This window comes from Xenopus tropicalis, chromosome 3 (genome assembly GCF_000004195.4).
Source record: "Xenopus tropicalis strain Nigerian chromosome 3, UCB_Xtro_10.0, whole genome shotgun sequence".
NCBI classification, from domain to species: Eukaryota; Metazoa; Chordata; class Amphibia; order Anura; family Pipidae; genus Xenopus; species Xenopus tropicalis.
The window spans coordinates 151,318,154-151,337,283 of NC_030679.2; the positions used below are offsets into that span (position 1 = coordinate 151,318,154).

Consider the following 19,130-nt stretch of genomic DNA (forward strand, 5'->3'; position numbering starts at 1 on the left):
AGCCTACGGATGGATCATACCACCTAGCTGGGCCGGGGTACGGTTCCCATATGTAATTAGCCTACGGATGGATCATACCACCTAGCTGGGCCGGGGTACGGTTCCCATATGTAATGAGCCTACACATGGATCATACCACCTAGCTGGGCCGGGGTACGGTTCCCATATGTAATTAGCCAATGGATGGATCATACCACCTAGCTGGGCCGGGGTACAGTTCCCATATGTAATTAGCCAATGGATGGATCATACCACCTAGCTGGGCCCGGGTACGGTTCCCATATGTAATTAGCCTACGGATGGATCATACCACCTAGCTGGGCCGGGGTACAGTTTCTATATGTAATTAGCCCACGGATGGATCATACCACCTAGCTGGGCCGGGGTACGGTTCCCATATGTAATTAGCCTACGGATGGATCATACCACCTAGCTGGGCCGGGGTACAGTTTCTATATGTAATTAGCCCACGGATGGATCATACCACCTAGCTGGGCCGGGGTACGGTTCCCATATGTAATTAGCCTACGGATGGATCATACCACCTAGCTGGGCCGGGGTACGGTTCCCATATGTAATTAGCCTACGGATGGATCATACCACCTAGCTGGGCCGGGGTACGGTTCCCATATGTAATTAGCCTACAGATGGATCATACCACCTAGCTGGGCCGGGGTACGGTTCCCATATGTAATTAGCCAATGGATGGATCATACCACCTAGCTGGGCCGGGGTACAGTTTCTATATGTAATTAGCCTACGGATGGATCATACCACCTAGCTGGGCCGGGGTACGGTTCCCATATGTAATGAGCCTACGGATGGATCATACCACCTAGCTGGGCCGGGGTACAGTTCCCATATGTAATTAGCCTACGGATGGATCATACCACCTAGCTGGGCCGGGGTACGGTTCCCATATGTAATTAGCCAATGGATGGATCATACCACCTAGCTGGGCCGGGGTACGGTTCCCATATGTAATTAGCCTACGGATGGATCATACCACCTAGCTGGGCCGGGGTACAGTTTCTATATGTAGTTAGCCTACGGATGGATCATACCACCTAGCTGGGCCGGGGTACGGTTCCCATATGTAATTAGACTACGGATGGATCATACCACCTAGCTGGGCCGGGGTACGGTTCCCATATGTAATTAGCCTACGGATGGATCATACCACCTAGCTGGGCCGGGGTACGGTTCCCATATGTAATTAGCCAATGGATGGATCATACCAACTAGCTGGGCCGGGGTACAGTTCTATATGTAGTTAGCCTATGGATGGATCATACCACCTAGCTGGGCCGGGGTACGGTTCCCATATGTAATTAGCCAATGGATGGATCATACCAACTAGCTGGGCCGGGGTACAGTTTCTATATGTAGTTAGCCTATGGATGGATCATACCAACTAGCTGGGCCGGGGTACAGTTTCTATATGTAGTTAGCCTATGGATGGATCATACCACCTAGCTGGGCCGGGGTACAGTTTCTATATGTAGTTAGCCTATGGATGGATCATACCACCTAGCTGGGCCGGGGTACGGTTCCCATATGTAATTAGACTACGGATGGATCATACCACCTAGCTGGGCCGGGGTACGGTTCCCATATGTAATTAGCCTACAGATGGATCATACCACCTAGCTGGGCCGGGGTACGGTTCCCATATGTAATTAGCCTACGGATGGATCATACCACCTAGCTGGGCCGGGGTACAGTTCCCATATGTAATTAGCCAATGGATGGATCATACCACCTAGCTGGGCCGGGGTACAGTTCCCATATGTAATTAGCCTACGGATGGATCATACCACCTAGCTGGGCCGGGGTACGGTTCCCATATGTAATTAGACTACGGATGGATCATACCACCTAGCTGGGCCGGGGTACGGTTCCCATATGTAATTAGCCTACAGATGGATCATACCACCTAGCTGGGCCGGGGTACGGTTCCCATATGTAATGAGCCTACGGATGGATCATACCACCTAGCTGGGCCGGGGTACAGTTCCCATATGTAATTAGCCAATGGATGGATCATACCACCTAGCTGGGCCGGGGTACAGTTCCCATATGTAATTAGCCAATGGATGGATCATACCACCTAGCTGGGCCGGGGTACGGTTCCCATATGTAATTAGCCAATGGATGGATCATACCACCTAGCTGGGCCGGGGTACAGTTTCTATATGTAATTAGCCTACGGATGGATCATACCACCTAGCTGGGCCGGGGTACGGTTCCCATATGTAATTAGCCAATGGATGGATCATACCACCTAGCTGGGCCGGGGTACAGTTTCTATATGTAATTAGCCTACGGATGGATCATACCACCTAGCTGGGCCGGGGTACGGTTCCCATATGTAATTAGCCTACAGATGGATCATACCACCTAGCTGGGCCGGGGTACGGTTCCCATATGTAATGAGCCTACACATGGATCATACCACCTAGCTGGGCCGGGGTACGGTTCCCATATGTAATGAGCCTACGGATGGATCATACCACCTAGCTGGGCCGGGGTACAGTTTCTATATGTAATTAGCCTACGGATGGATCATACCACCTAGCTGGGCCGGGGTACAGTTCCCATATGTAATTAGCCAATGGATGGATCATACCACCTAGCTGGGCCGGGGTACAGTTTCTATATGTAATTAGCCTACGGATGGATCATACCACCTAGCTGGGCCGGGGTACAGTTCCCATATGTAATTAGCCAATGGATGGATCATACCACCTAGCTGGGCCGGGGTACAGTTTCTATATGTAATTAGCCTATGGATGGATCATACCACCTAGCTGGGCCGGGGTACGGTTCCCATATGTAATTAGACTACGGATGGATCATACCACCTAGCTGGGCCGGGGTACAGTTCCCATATGTAATTAGCCAATGGATGGATCATACCACCTAGCTGGGCCGGGGTACAGTTTCTATATGTAATTAGCCTACGGATGGATCATACCACCTAGCTGGGCCGGGGTACAGTTCCCATATGTAATTAGCCTACGGATGGATCATACCACCTAGCTGGGCCGGGGTACGGTTCCCATATGTAATTAGCCTACGGATGGATCATACCACCTAGCTGGGCCGGGGTACGGTTCCCATATGTAATTAGCCTACGGATGGATCATACCACCTAGCTGGGCCGGGGTACGGTTCCCATATGTAATTAGCCTACAGATGGATCATACCACCTAGCTGGGCCGGGGTACGGTTCCCATATGTAATGAGCCTACACATGGATCATACCACCTAGCTGGGCCGGGGTACGGTTCCCATATGTAATGAGCCTACGGATGGATCATACCACCTAGCTGGGCCCGGGTACGGTTCCCATATGTAATTAGCCTACGGATGGATCATACCACCTAGCTGGGCCGGGGTACAGTTTCTATATGTAATTAGCCTACGGATGGATCATACCACCTAGCTGGGCCGGGGTACAGTTTCTATATGTAATTAGCCTACGGATGGATCATACCACCTAGCTGGGCCGGGGTACAGTTCCCATATGTAATTAGCCAATGGATGGATCATACCACCTAGCTGGGCCGGGGTACAGTTTCTATATGTAGTTAGCCTATGGATGGATCATACCACCTAGCTGGGCCGGGGTACGGTTCCCATATGTAATTAGCCTACGGATGGATCATACCACCTAGCTGGGCCGGGGTACAGTTCCCATATGTAATTAGCCAATGGATGGATCATACCACCTAGCTGGGCCGGGGTACGGTTCCCATATGTAATTAGCCAATGGATGGATCATACCAACTAGCTGGGCCGGGGTACAGTTTCTATATGTAATTAGCCTACGGATGGATCATACCACCTAGCTGGGCCGGGGTACGGTTCCCATATGTAATTAGCCTACGGATGGATCATACCACCTAGCTGGGCCGGGGTACAGTTTCTATATGTAGTTAGCCTATGGATGGATCATACCACCTAGCTGGGCCGGGGTACGGTTCCCATATGTAATTAGACTACGGATGGATCATACCACCTAGCTGGGCCGGGGTACGGTTCCCATATGTAATTAGCCTACAGATGGATCATACCACCTAGCTGGGCCGGGGTACGGTTCCCATATGTAATTAGCCTACGGATGGATCATACCACCTAGCTGGGCCGGGGTACAGTTCCCATATGTAATTAGCCAATGGATGGATCATACCACCTAGCTGGGCCGGGGTACAGTTCCCATATGTAATTAGCCTACGGATGGATCATACCACCTAGCTGGGCCGGGGTACGGTTCCCATATGTAATTAGACTACGGATGGATCATACCACCTAGCTGGGCCGGGGTACGGTTCCCATATGTAATTAGCCTACAGATGGATCATACCACCTAGCTGGGCCGGGGTACGGTTCCCATATGTAATGAGCCTACGGATGGATCATACCACCTAGCTGGGCCGGGGTACAGTTCCCATATGTAATTAGCCAATGGATGGATCATACCACCTAGCTGGGCCGGGGTACAGTTCCCATATGTAATTAGCCAATGGATGGATCATACCACCTAGCTGGGCCGGGGTACGGTTCCCATATGTAATTAGCCAATGGATGGATCATACCACCTAGCTGGGCCGGGGTACAGTTTCTATATGTAATTAGCCTACGGATGGATCATACCACCTAGCTGGGCCGGGGTACGGTTCCCATATGTAATTAGCCAATGGATGGATCATACCACCTAGCTGGGCCGGGGTACAGTTTCTATATGTAATTAGCCTACGGATGGATCATACCACCTAGCTGGGCCGGGGTACGGTTCCCATATGTAATTAGCCTACAGATGGATCATACCACCTAGCTGGGCCGGGGTACGGTTCCCATATGTAATGAGCCTACACATGGATCATACCACCTAGCTGGGCCGGGGTACGGTTCCCATATGTAATGAGCCTACGGATGGATCATACCACCTAGCTGGGCCGGGGTACAGTTTCTATATGTAATTAGCCTACGGATGGATCATACCACCTAGCTGGGCCGGGGTACAGTTCCCATATGTAATTAGCCAATGGATGGATCATACCACCTAGCTGGGCCGGGGTACAGTTTCTATATGTAATTAGCCTACGGATGGATCATACCACCTAGCTGGGCCGGGGTACAGTTCCCATATGTAATTAGCCAATGGATGGATCATACCACCTAGCTGGGCCGGGGTACAGTTTCTATATGTAATTAGCCTATGGATGGATCATACCACCTAGCTGGGCCGGGGTACGGTTCCCATATGTAATTAGACTACGGATGGATCATACCACCTAGCTGGGCCGGGGTACAGTTCCCATATGTAATTAGCCAATGGATGGATCATACCACCTAGCTGGGCCGGGGTACAGTTTCTATATGTAATTAGCCTACGGATGGATCATACCACCTAGCTGGGCCGGGGTACAGTTTCTATATGTAATTAGCCTACGGATGGATCATACCACCTAGCTGGGCCGGGGTACGGTTCCCATATGTAATTAGCCTACGGATGGATCATACCACCTAGCTGGGCCGGGGTACGGTTCCCATATGTAATTAGCCTACGGATGGATCATACCACCTAGCTGGGCCGGGGTACGGTTCCCATATGTAATTAGCCTACAGATGGATCATACCACCTAGCTGGGCCGGGGTACGGTTCCCATATGTAATGAGCCTACACATGGATCATACCACCTAGCTGGGCCGGGGTACGGTTCCCATATGTAATGAGCCTACGGATGGATCATACCACCTAGCTGGGCCCGGGTACGGTTCCCATATGTAATTAGCCTACGGATGGATCATACCACCTAGCTGGGCCGGGGTACAGTTTCTATATGTAATTAGCCTACGGATGGATCATACCACCTAGCTGGGCCGGGGTACAGTTTCTATATGTAATTAGCCTACGGATGGATCATACCACCTAGCTGGGCCGGGGTACAGTTCCCATATGTAATTAGCCAATGGATGGTTCATACCACCTAGCTGGGCCGGGGTACAGTTTCTATATGTAATTAGCCTACGGATGGATCATACCACCTAGCTGGGCCGGGGTACAGTTCCCATATGTAATTAGCCAATGGATGGATCATACCACCTAGCTGGGCCGGGGTACAGTTTCTATATGTAGTTAGCCTATGGATGGATCATACCACCTAGCTGGGCCGGGGTACGGTTCCCATATGTAATTAGCCTACGGATGGATCATACCACCTAGCTGGGCCGGGGTACAGTTCCCATATGTAATTAGCCAATGGATGGATCATACCACCTAGCTGGGCCGGGGTACAGTTCCCATATGTAATTAGCCAATGGATGGATCATACCACCTAGCTGGGCCGGGGTACAGTTTCTATATGTAATTAGCCTACGGATGGATCATACCACCTAGCTGGGCCGGGGTACGGTTCCCATATGTAATTAGCCTACGGATGGATCATACCACCTAGCTGGGCCGGGGTACGGTTCCCATATGTAATGAGCCTACGAATGGATCATACCATCTAGCTGGGCCGGGGTACGGTTCCCATATGTAATTAGCCTACGGATGGATCATACCACCTAGCTGGGCCGGGGTACGGTTCCCATATGTAATTAGCCTACAGATGGATCATACCACCTAGCTGGGCCGGGGTACGGTTCCCATATGTAATGAGCCTACACATGGATCATACCACCTAGCTGGGCCGGGGTACGGTTCCCATATGTAATTAGCCTACAGATGGATCATACCACCTAGCTGGGCAGGGGTACGGTTCCCATATGTAATTAGCCTACAGATGGATCATACCACCTAGCTGGGCCGGGGTACGGTTCCCATATGTAATGAGCCTACACATGGATCATACCACCTAGCTGGGCCGGGGTACGGTTCCCATATGTAATTAGCCTACAGATGGATCATACCACCTAGCTGGGCCGGGGTACGGTTCCCATATGTAATGAGCCTACACATGGATCATACCACCTAGCTGGGCCGGGGTACGGTTCCCATATGTAATTAGCCTACAGATGGATCATACCACCTAGCTGGGCAGGGGTACGGTTCCCATATGTAATTAGCCTACGGATGGATCATACCACCTAGCTGGGCCGGGGTACGGTTCCCATATGCAATTAGCCTACGGATGGATCATACCACCTAGCTGGGCCGGGGTACGGTTCCCATATGTAATTAGCCTACGGATGGATCATACCACCTAGCTGGGCCGGGGTACGGTTCCCATATGTAATTAGCCAATGGATGGATCATACCACCTAGCTGGGCCGGGGTACGGTTCCCATATGTAATTAGCCTACGGATGGATCATACCACCTAGCTGGGCCGGGGTACGGTTCCCATATGTAATTAGCCTACAGATGGATCATACCACCTAGCTGGGCCGGGGTACGGTTCCCATATGTAATGAGCCTACACATGGATCATACCACCTAGCTGGGCCGGGGTACGGTTCCCATATGTAATTAGCCTACAGATGGATCATACCACCTAGCTGGGCCGGGGTACGGTTCCCATATGTAATGAGCCTACACATGGATCATACCACCTAGCTGGGCCGGGGTACGGTTCCCATATGTAATTAGCCTACAGATGGATCATACCACCTAGCTGGGCAGGGGTACGGTTCCCATATGTAATTAGCCTACGGATGGATCATACCACCTAGCTGGGCCGGGGTACGGTTCCCATATGTAATTAGCCTACGGATGGATCATACCACCTAGCTGGGCCGGGGTACAGTTCCCATATGTAATTAGCCTACGGATGGATCATACCACCTAGCTGGGCCGGGGTACAGTTCCCATATGTAATTAGCCTACGGATGGATCATACCACCTAGCTGGGCCGGGGTACGGTTCCCATATGTAATTAGCCTACGGATGGATCATACCACCTAGCTGGGCCAGGGTACGGTTCCCATATGTAGTTAGTCTACGGATGGATCATACCACCTAGCTGGGCCGGGGTACAGTTCCCATAAGTAATTAGCCTACGGATGGATCATACCACCTAGCTGGGCCGGGGTACGGTTCCCATATGTAATTAGCCTACGGATGGATCATACCACCTAGCTGGGCCGGGGTACAGTTCCCATATGTAATTAGCCTACGGATGGATCATACCACCTAGCTGGGCCGGGGTACGGTTCCCATATGTAATTAGCCTACAGATGGATCATACCACCTAGCTGGGCCGGGGTACGGTTCCCATATGTAATGAGCCTACACATGGATCATACCACCTAGCTGGGCCGGGGTACGGTTCCCATATGTAATTAGCCTACAGATGGATCATACCACCTAGCTGGGCAGGGGTACGGTTCCCATATGTAATTAGCCTACAGATGGATCATACCACCTAGCTGGGCCGGGGTACGGTTCCCATATGTAATGAGCCTACACATGGATCATACCACCTAGCTGGGCCGGGGTACGGTTCCCATATGTAATTAGCCTACAGATGGATCATACCACCTAGCTGGGCCGGGGTACGGTTCCCATATGTAATTAGCCTACAGATGGATCATACCACCTAGCTGGGCCGGGGTACGGTTCCCATATGTAATGAGCCTACACATGGATCATACCACCTAGCTGGGCCGGGGTACGGTTCCCATATGTAATTAGCCTACAGATGGATCATACCACCTAGCTGGGCAGGGGTACGGTTCCCATATGTAATTAGCCTACGGATGGATCATACCACCTAGCTGGGCCGGGGTACGGTTCCCATATGTAATTAGCCTACGGATGGATCATACCACCTAGCTGGGCCGGGGTACGGTTCCCATATGTAATTAGCCTACGGATGGATCATACCACCTAGCTGGGCCGGGGTACGGTTCCCATATGTAATTAGCCAATGGATGGATCATACCACCTAGCTGGGCCGGGGTACGGTTCCCATATGTAATTAGCCTACGGATGGATCATACCACCTAGCTGGGCCGGGGTACGGTTCCCATATGTAATTAGCCTACAGATGGATCATACCACCTAGCTGGGCCGGGGTACGGTTCCCATATGTAATGAGCCTACACATGGATCATACCACCTAGCTGGGCCGGGGTACGGTTCCCATATGTAATTAGCCTACAGATGGATCATACCACCTAGCTGGGCAGGGGTACGGTTCCCATATGTAATTAGCCTACAGATGGATCATACCACCTAGCTGGGCCGGGGTACGGTTCCCATATGTAATGAGCCTACACATGGATCATACCACCTAGCTGGGCCGGGGTACGGTTCCCATATGTAATTAGCCTACAGATGGATCATACCACCTAGCTGGGCCGGGGTACGGTTCCCATATGTAATGAGCCTACACATGGATCATACCACCTAGCTGGGCCGGGGTACGGTTCCCATATGTAATTAGCCTACAGATGGATCATACCACCTAGCTGGGCAGGGGTACGGTTCCCATATGTAATTAGCCTACAGATGGATCATACCACCTAGCTGGGCAGGGGTACGGTTCCCATATGTAATTAGCCTACGGATGGATCATACCACCTAGCTGGGCCGGGGTACGGTTCCCATATGTAATTAGCCTACGGATGGATCATACCACCTAGCTGGGCCGGGGTACAGTTCCCATATGTAATTAGCCTACGGATGGATCATACCACCTAGCTGGGCCGGGGTACAGTTCCCATATGTAATTAGCCTACGGATGGATCATACCACCTAGCTGGGCCGGGGTACGGTTCCCATATGTAATTAGCCTACGGATGGATCATACCACCTAGCTGGGCCAGGGTACGGTTCCCATATGTAGTTAGTCTACGGATGGATCATACCACCTAGCTGGGCCGGGGTACAGTTCCCATAAGTAATTAGCCTACGGATGGATCATACCACCTAGCTGGGCCGGGGTACGGTTCCCATATGTAATTAGCCTACGGATGGATCATACCACCTAGCTGGGCCGGGGTACAGTTCCCATATGTAGTTAGCCTACGGATGGATCATACCACCTAGCTGGGCCGGGGTACAGTTTCTATATGTAATTAGCCTACGGATGGATCATACCACCTAGCTGGGCCGGGGTACAGTTCCCATATGTAATGAGCCTACAGATGGATCATACCACCTAGCTGGGCCGGGGTACAGTTTCTATATGTAATTAGCCTACGGATGGATCATACCACCTAGCTGGGCCGGGGTACGGTTCACATATGTAGTTAGCCTACGGATGGATCATACCACCTAGCTGGGCCGGGGTACGGTTCCCATATGTAATTAGCCTACGGATGGATCATACCACCTAGCTGGGCCGGGGTACGGTTCCCATATGTAATTAGCCTACGGATGGATCATACCACCTAGCTGGGCCGGGGTACAGTTTCTATATGTAATTAGCCTACGGATGGATCATACCACCTAGCTGGGCCGGGGTACAGTTTCTATATGTAATTAGCCTACGGATGGATCATACCACCTAGCTGGGCCGGGGTACGGTTCCCATATGTAATTAGCCTACGGATGGATCATACCACCTAGCTGGGCCGGGGTACGGTTCCCATATGTAATTAGCCTACGGATGGATCATACCACCTAGCTGGGCCGGGGTACGGTTCCCATATGTAATTAGCCTACGGATGGATCATACCACCTAGCTGGGCCGGGGTACAGTTCCCATATGTAATTAGCCTACGGATGGATCATACCACCTAGCTGGGCCGGGGTACGGTTCCCATATGTAATTAGCCTACGGATGGATCATACCACCTAGCTGGGCCGGGGTACGGTTCCCATATGTAATTAGCCTACGGATGGATCATACCACCTAGCTGGGCCGGGGTACGGTTCCCATATGTAATTAGCCTACGGATGGATCATACCACCTAGCTGGGCCGGGGTACAGTTCCCATATGTAGTTAGCCTACGGATGGATCATACCACCTAGCTGGGCCGGGGGTAGATTACACCACTGCCCAATCCTACCTGCAGTTTAATGGCGCTCTGCTGCAGATGTGCCAGGATGGCACCTATCTGCCAGTTACTCGCTGGGTACCGCTGCCCAGCTGGGGGGCCATAAGGCCAATAGCTATACAGTACGTTAGACATTTGATGTATAGTCTCACTGTGCCTATGGGAGGTGCCCATTCCGTATATGAACCCCCAAAGATTGGCTGTGCCCACAGAGCGCCCAGGGCCCAGTCTGTAAGTGCTCACACTCCCCTGAGACTTGGCGCCACCCCCCCATGTACCTACCCCCTCCCTCCGCCCCCATTCCCACCCCCTTCTTGCATGTTGGGCAGTGCCACTTTGGGTGGGGGGGCAGGTTTGCATTCATGTCTGCCCCTGGATGTGAGGGGTTAAAGCGCCACAACATTGCCATTCCTGCTTTTTTGGGGGGCACAAGAGGGCCCTGTGCAATACCCCCCACCACTGATTAGTCAGGAAGGGGATCCCTCTGCGCCCTGTACCCCCCCATGCCAAGAATAAAGATATGCCCATGGCCCACCTACATGATGCCCACTTCCTTGGCATTGACTCACACACTGCTGCATTGTGGGAAAGAAGCTGCCCACTGGTTAATGACTCCCACGACTCTGTCCTTTCTCCTGTATTTATTATCTGTGCCAGTTCTCTGCTGGTTAGAAGCTCAGGGTGGCACAGACGCCGGTGCCCGTGCCTCTCAGCTTGCCCGCAGGATCACGTTTAGCGCCTCCCATAGGAAATCCTTCTGGTGGCCCTGAAGGGGCATCTGTGCCACAATCTCCTTGGTCTTTGCCACGTGCTCCTGGCGGCTGGAACAGTTCAGCAACTGGTTCATGTAGTTTCGGTAGGTTGTGCCAGTCTCTTTCTCCAACTTGGTGCCCGGGGTGCCCGCCTGTTCCTCCTGTTGGTATAAGGTCACTTCCTCCGTGTCGTAGCCGCACACCATGTACAGACATTCCCGGGTGGAACACATGGAGCGAGTGCAGAGAGGAACCTGCCGGGCAAACACGGGTCAGTGCCCTCCTGTGCCCATACACAGTGCCCTCCTGTGCCCATACACAGTGCCCTCCTGTGCCCATACACAGTGCCCTCCTGTGCCCATATACAGTGCCCTCCTGTGCCCATACACAGTGCCCTGCTGTGCCCATACACAGTGCCCTCCTGTGCCCATACACAGTGCCCTCCTGTGCCCATACACAGTGCCCTCCTGTGCCCATACACAGTGCCCTCCTGTGCCCATACACAGTGCCCTCCTGTGCCCATATACAGTGCCCTCCTGTGCCCATACACAGTGCCCTCCTGTGCCCATATACAGTGCCCTCCTGTGCCCATACACAGTGCCCTCCTGTGCCCATACACAGTGCCCTCCTGTGCCCACACACAGTGCCCTCCTGTGCCCATATACATTGCCCTCTTGTGCCCATACACAGTGCCCTCCTGTGCCCATATACAGTGCCCTCCTGTGCCCATACACAGTGCCCTCCTGTGCCCATATACAGTGCCCTCCTGTGCCCATATACAGTGCCCTCCTGTGCCCACACACAGTGCCCTCCTGTGCCCATACACAGTGCCCTCCTGTGCCCATATACATTGCCCTCTTGTGCCCATACACAGTGCCCTCCTGTGCCCATATACAGTGCCCTCCTGTGCCCATACACAGTGCCATCCTGTGCCCATACACAGCGCCCTCCTGTGCCCATATACAGTGCCCTCCTGTGCCCATATACAGTGCCCTCCTGTGCCCACACACAGTGCCCATACACAGTGCCCTCCTGTGCCCATACACAGTGCCCTCCTGTGCCCATACACAGTGCCCTCCTGTGCCCATACACAGTGCCCTCCTGTGCCCATACACAGTGCCCTCCTGTGCCCATACACAGTGCCCTCCTGTGCCCATATACAGTGCCCTCCTGTGCCCATACACAGTGCCCTCCTGTGCCCATACACAGTGCCCTCCTGTGCCCACACACAGTGCCCTCCTGTGCCCATATACATTGCCCTCTTGTGCCCATACACAGTGCCCTCCTGTGCCCATATACAGTGCCCTCCTTTGCCCATACACAGTGCCCTCCTGTGCCCATACACAGTGCCCTCCTGTGCCCATATACAGTGCCCTCCTGTGCCCATATACAGTGCTCTCCTGTGCCCATATACAGTGCCCTCCTGTGCCCATACACAGTGCCCTCCTGTGCCCAAATACAGTGCTCTCCTGTGCCCATACACAGTGCCCTCCTGTGCCCATACACAGTGCCCTCCTGTGCTCATATACAGTGCCCTCCTGTGCCCATACACAGTGCCCTCATGTGCCCATACACAGTGCCCTCCTGTGCCCATACACAGTACCCTCCTGTGCCCAAATATGGTGCCCTCCTGTGCCCATACACAGTGCCGCTCCCATATACAGTGCCACACTCAGTGTGCCCCGTGCCGCTCCCATATACAGTGCCACGCTCAGTGTGCCCCGTGCCGCTCCCATATACAGTGCCACGCTCAGTGTGCCCCGTGCCGCTCCCATATACAGTGCCACGCTCAGTGTGCCCCGTGCCACTCCCATATACAGTGCCACGCTCAGTGTGCCCCGTGCCACTCCCATATACAGTGCAACGCTCAGTGTGCCCCGTGCCACACCCATACACAGTGCCCTCCTGTGCCCATACACAGTGCCCTCCTGTGCCCATACACAGTGCCCTCCTGTGCCCATACACAATGCCCTCCTGTGCCCATACACAGTACCCTCCTGTGCCCATACACAGTGCCCTCCTGTGCCCATACACAGTGCCCTCCTGTGCCCATACACAGTGCCCTCCTGTGCCCATACACGGTGCCCTCCTGTGCCCATATACAGTGCCCTCCTGTGCCCATACACAGTGCCCTCCTGTGCCCAAATACAGTGCTCTCCTGTGCCCATACACAGTGCCCTCCTGTGCCCATACACAGTGCCCTCCTGTGCTCATATACAGTGCCCTCCTGTGCCCATACACAGTGCCCTCATGTGCCCATACACAGTGCCCTCCTGTGCCCATACACAGTACCCTCCTGTGCCCAAATACAGTGCCCTCCTGTGCCCATACACAGTGCCGCTCCCATATACAGTGCCACGCTCAGTGTGCCCCGTGCCGCTCCCATATACAGTGCCACGCTCAGTGTGCCCCGTGCCGCTCCCATATACAATGCCACGCTCAGTGTGCCCCGTGCCGCTCCCATATACAGTGCCACGCTCAGTGTGCCCCGTGCCACTCCCATATACAGTGCCACGCTCAGTGTGCCCCGTGCCACACCCATACACAGTGCCCTCCTGTGCCCATATACAGTGCCCTCCTGTGCCCATACACAGTGCCCTCCTGTGCCCATACACAGTGCCCTCATACAGTGCCCTCCTGTGCCCATATACAGTGCCCTCCTGTGCCCATACACAATGCCCTCCTGTGCCCATACACAGTACCCTCCTGTGCCCATACACAGTGCCCTCCTGTGCCCATACACAGTGCCCTCCTGTGCCCATACACAGTGCCCTCCTGTGCCCATACACGGTGCCCTCCTGTGCCCATATACAGTGCCCTCCTGTGCCCATACACAGTGCCCTCCTGTGCCCAAATACAGTGCTCTCCTGTGCCCATACACAGTGCCCTCCTGTGCCCATACACAGTGCCCTCCTGTGCTCATATACAGTGCCCTCCTGTGCCCATACACAGTGCCCTCATGTGCCCATACACAGTGCCCTCCTGTGCCCATACACAGTACCCTCCTGTGCCCAAATACAGTGCCCTCCTGTGCCCATACACAGTGCCGCTCCCATATACAGTGCCACGCTCAGTGTGCCCCGTGCCGCTCCCATATACAGTGCCACGCTCAGTGTGCCCCGTGCCGCTCCCATATACAGTGCCACGCTCAGTGTGCCCCGTGCCACTCCCATATACAGTGCCACGCTCAGTGTGCCCCGTGCCGCTCCCATATACAATGCCACGCTCAGTGTGCCCCGTGCCGCTCCCATATACAGTGCCACGCTCAGTGTGCCCCGTGCCACTCCCATATACAGTGCCACGCTCAGTGTGCCCCGTGCCACTCCCATATACAGTGCCACGATCAGTGTGCCCCGTGCCGCTCCCATATACAGTGCCACGCTCAGTGTGCCCCGTGCCGTTCCCATATACCAGTGGTCCCCAACCAGTGGCTCGTGAGCAACATGTTGCTCCCCAACCCCTTGGATGTTGCTCTCAGTGCCCCCAAACCAGGGAGTTATTTTTGAATTCCTGACTTGGGGGCAAGTTTTGGTTGAATGAAAACAAGATTTCCTACCAAATAAAGCCCCTGTAAGCTGATAGGGTGCATAGAGGCCCCTAATAGCCAATCACAGCCCTTATTTGGCTCCTCCATGAACTTTTATGGTGCTTGTGTTGCTCCCCAAGTCTTTTTACATCTGACTGTGGCTCACAAGTAAGAAAGGTTGGGGATCCCTGCCATATACAGCCCCTGCCCATAGGGCTAAGTCAGACATAATTATACTGCACTATATCTGCACTGATGCCAGTCTGATAGAAAGGTGCCCCCGGGCACTATGTACCTGCAAGGAATTATGGGACGCAACCCACCCCGGCCCCCCGGCCCAGAGCAACATCTCACCTTAACATGAAGTTTCACAAACGTTGGGCTCCCTTTGGGCCACCCTGGGAGGCGCCCGCCCGCTCCGCACCCACAGCCAAATATCTCCTTCCTCATGTCTCTGCCCTGGATCAGTACCAGCGTGTGATGGAGCCCACACCATATATGCACCGGGCACGCCATCTGTGCCACCTGCTGGGGAAACATGGGTCAGTGTGGGGCTATATAGCAGTAGCGGGTATGTGTGCCAGTGTGGGTATATAAAGCAGTAGCGGGTATGTGTGCCAGTGTGGGTATATAAAGCAGTAGCGGGTATGTGTGCCAGTGTGGGTATATAAAGCAGTAGCGGGTATGTGTGCCAGTGTGGGTATATAAAGCAGTAGCGGGTATGTGTGCCAGTGTGGGTATATAAAGCAGTAGCGGGTATGTGTGCCAGTGTGGGTATATAAAGCAGTAGCGGGTATGTGTGCCAGTGTGGGTATATAAAGCAGTAGCGGGTATGTGTGCCAGTGTGGGTATATAAAGCAGTAGCGGGTATGTGTGCCAGTGTGGGTATATAAAGCAGTAGCGGGTATGTGTGCCAGTGTGGGTATATAGAGCAGTAGCGGGTATGTGTGCCAGTGTGGGTATATAAAGCAGTAGCAGGTATGTGTGCCAGTGTGGGTATATAAAGCAGTAGCGGGTATGTGTGCCAGTGTGGGTATATAAAGCAGTAGCGGGTATGTGTGCCAGTGTGAGTATATAGAACAGTAGCGGGTATGTGTGCCAGTGTGGGTATATAGAGCAGTAGTGGGTATGTGTGCCAGTGTGAGTGTATAGAGCAGTAGCGGGTATGTGTGCCAGTGTGGGTATATAGAGCAGTAGTGGGTATGTGTGCCAGTGTGGGTATATAGAGCAGTAGCGGGTATGTGTGCCAGTGTGGGTATATAGCGCAGTAGCGGGTATGTGTGCCAGTGTGGGTATATAAAGCAGTAGCGGGTATGTGTGCCAGTGTGAGTATATAGAGCAGTAGCGGGTATGTGTGCCAGTGTGGGTATATAGAGCAGTAGCGGGTATGTGTGCCAGTGTGGGTATATAGAGCAGTAGCGGGTATGTGTGCCAGTGTGGGTATATAGAGCAGTAGCGGGTATGTGTGCCAGTGTGGGTATATAGAGCAGTGATGGGTATGTGTGCCAGTGTGGATATATAGAGCAGTAGCGGGTATGTGTGCCAGTGTGAGTATATAGAGCAGTAGCGGGTATGTGTGCCAGTGTGAGTATTATAGAGCAGTGACGGGTATGTGTGCCAGTGTGGGTATATAGAGCAGTAGCGGGTATGTGTGCCAGTGTGAGTATATAGAGCAGTAGCGGGTATGTGTGCCAGTGTGAGTATATAGAGCAGTAGCGGGTATGTGTGCCAGTGTGGGTATATAGAGCAGTAGCGGGTATGTGTGCCAGTGTGGGTATATAGAGCAGTAGCGGGTATGTGTGCCAGTGTGGGTATATAGAGCAGTAGCGGGTATGTGTGCCAGTGTGGGTATATAGAGCAGTAGCGGGTATGTGTGCCAGTGTGGGTATATAGAGCAGTAGCGGGTATGTGTGCCAGTGTGGGTATATAGAGCAGTAGCGGGTATGTGTGCCAGTGTGAGTATATAGAGCAGTGCGGGTATGTGTGCCAGTGTGGGTATATAGAGCAAGTAGCGGGTATGTGTGCCAGTGTGAGTATATAGAGCAGTAGCGGGTATGTGTGCCAGTGTGAGTATATTAGAGCAGTAGCGGGTATGTGTGCCAGTGTGGGTATATAGAGCAGTAGCGGGTATGTGTGCCAGTGTGGGTATATAGAGCAGTAGCGGGTATGTGTGCCAGTGTGGGTATATAGAGCAGTAGCGGTATGTGTGGCCAGTGTGGTATATAGAGCAGTAGCGGGTATGTGTGCCAGTGTGGGTATATAGAGCAGTAGCGGGTATGTGTGCCAGTGTGGGTATATAGAGCAGTAGCGGGTATGTGTGCCAGTGTGGGTATATAGAGCAGTAGCGGTTATGTGTGCCAGTTTGGAAGTTGTTATAGAGCAGTAGCGGGTATGTGTGCCAGTTGTGGGTATATAGAGCAAGTAGCGGGTATGTGTGCCAGTGTGAGTGTATAGAGCAGTAGCGGGTATGTGTGCCAGTGTGAGTATATAGAGCAGTAGCGGGTATGTGTGCCAGTGTGGGTATATAGAGCAGTAGCGGGTATGTGTGCCAGTGTGGGTATATAGAGCAGTAGCGGGTATGTGTGCCAGTGTGGGTATAGGCAGTTAGGGGTATGGTGCCAGTGTGGGTATATAGAGCAGTAGCGGGTGGGTATGGGGTGTGCCAGTGTGGGTATATAGAGCAGTAGCGGGTATGTGTGCCAGTGTGAGTATATAGAGCAGTAGCGGGTATGTGTGCCAGTGTGAGTATATAGAGCAGTAGCGGGTATGTGTGCCAGTGTGAGTATACAGAGCAGTAGCGGGTATGTGTGCCAGTGTGTGTATATAGAGCAGTAGCGGGTATGTGTGCCAGTGTGGGTATATAGAGCAGTAGCGGGTATGTGTGCCAGTGTGAGTATATAGAGCAGTAGCGGGTATGTGTGCCAGTGTGAGTATATAGAGCAGTAGCGGGTATGTGTGCCAGTGTGAGTATACAGAGCAGTAGCGGGTATGTGTGCCAGTGTGTGTATATAGAGCAGTAGCGGGTATGTGTGCCAGTGTGGCAGTGCCATACAGTGACAGTACCTGGGTGGGTTGCCCTCTATCAGTTTTGTCCCCGGTGCCCAGCTGGCCGTACCGGTTGCTTCCCTGAGTGAAGATTCTCCCATGTTCATCTGCCAGCGCCAAGTGATTCTTTGATATGGAGCATAGAACTACCTGGGGGCACGGGCACAGAATGAGGGTTATACAGGCTGAGTGGGCACCGCCGGGCATTGTGCTTAGTACAGGGGAATTCCTATGTGCCATAGTTTTATGGTATCTCTCTGTACAGGCTATGAGCAAACTTAGGGGGCTGTTCCTGCTGAATTGTGCTTAGTACAGGGGAATCCCTATGTGCCATAGTTTTATGGTATCTCTCTGTACAGGCTATGAGCAAACTTAGGGGGCTGTTCCTGCTGAATTGTGCTTAGTACAGGGGAATCCCTATGTGCCATAGTTTTATGGTATCTCTCTGTACAGGCTATGAGCAAACTTAGGGGGCTGTTCCTGCTGAATTGTGCTTAGTACAGGGGAATCCCTATGTGCCATAGTTTTATGGTATCTCTCTGTACAGGCTATGAGCAAACTTAGGGGGCTGTTCCTGCTGAATTGTGCTTAGTACAGGGGAATCCCTATGTGCCATAGTTTTATGGTATCTCTCTGTACAGGCTATGAGCAAACTTAGGGGGCTGTTCCTGCTGAATTGCGCTTAGTACAGGGGAATCCCTATGTGCCATAGTTTTATGGTATCTCTCTGTACAGGCTATGGGCAAACTTAGGGGGCTGTTCCTGCTGAATTGTGCTTAGTACAGGGGAATCCCTATGTGCCATAGTTTTATGGTATCTCTCTGTACAGGCTATGGGCAAACTTAGGGGGC

General features: G+C 52.9%; 1 protein-coding gene across 1 annotated transcript in view; it reads right to left on the minus strand.

Annotated features, from left to right (window-relative positions):
* Positions 1-11,582: 11,582 nt before the first annotated feature.
* fbxo24 (F-box protein 24) overlaps positions 11,583-19,130 on the minus strand; it is a gene marked incomplete at its 5' end in the record, with an annotated part of 12,279 nt that continues 4,731 nt past the window's right edge. Inside the window, 3 exon segments of the mRNA NM_001128050.1 lie at positions 11,583-11,962; positions 15,589-15,759; positions 18,298-18,429. Of these exon segments, the coding sequence (NP_001121522.1) occupies positions 11,666-11,962; positions 15,589-15,759; positions 18,298-18,429 (600 nt within the window).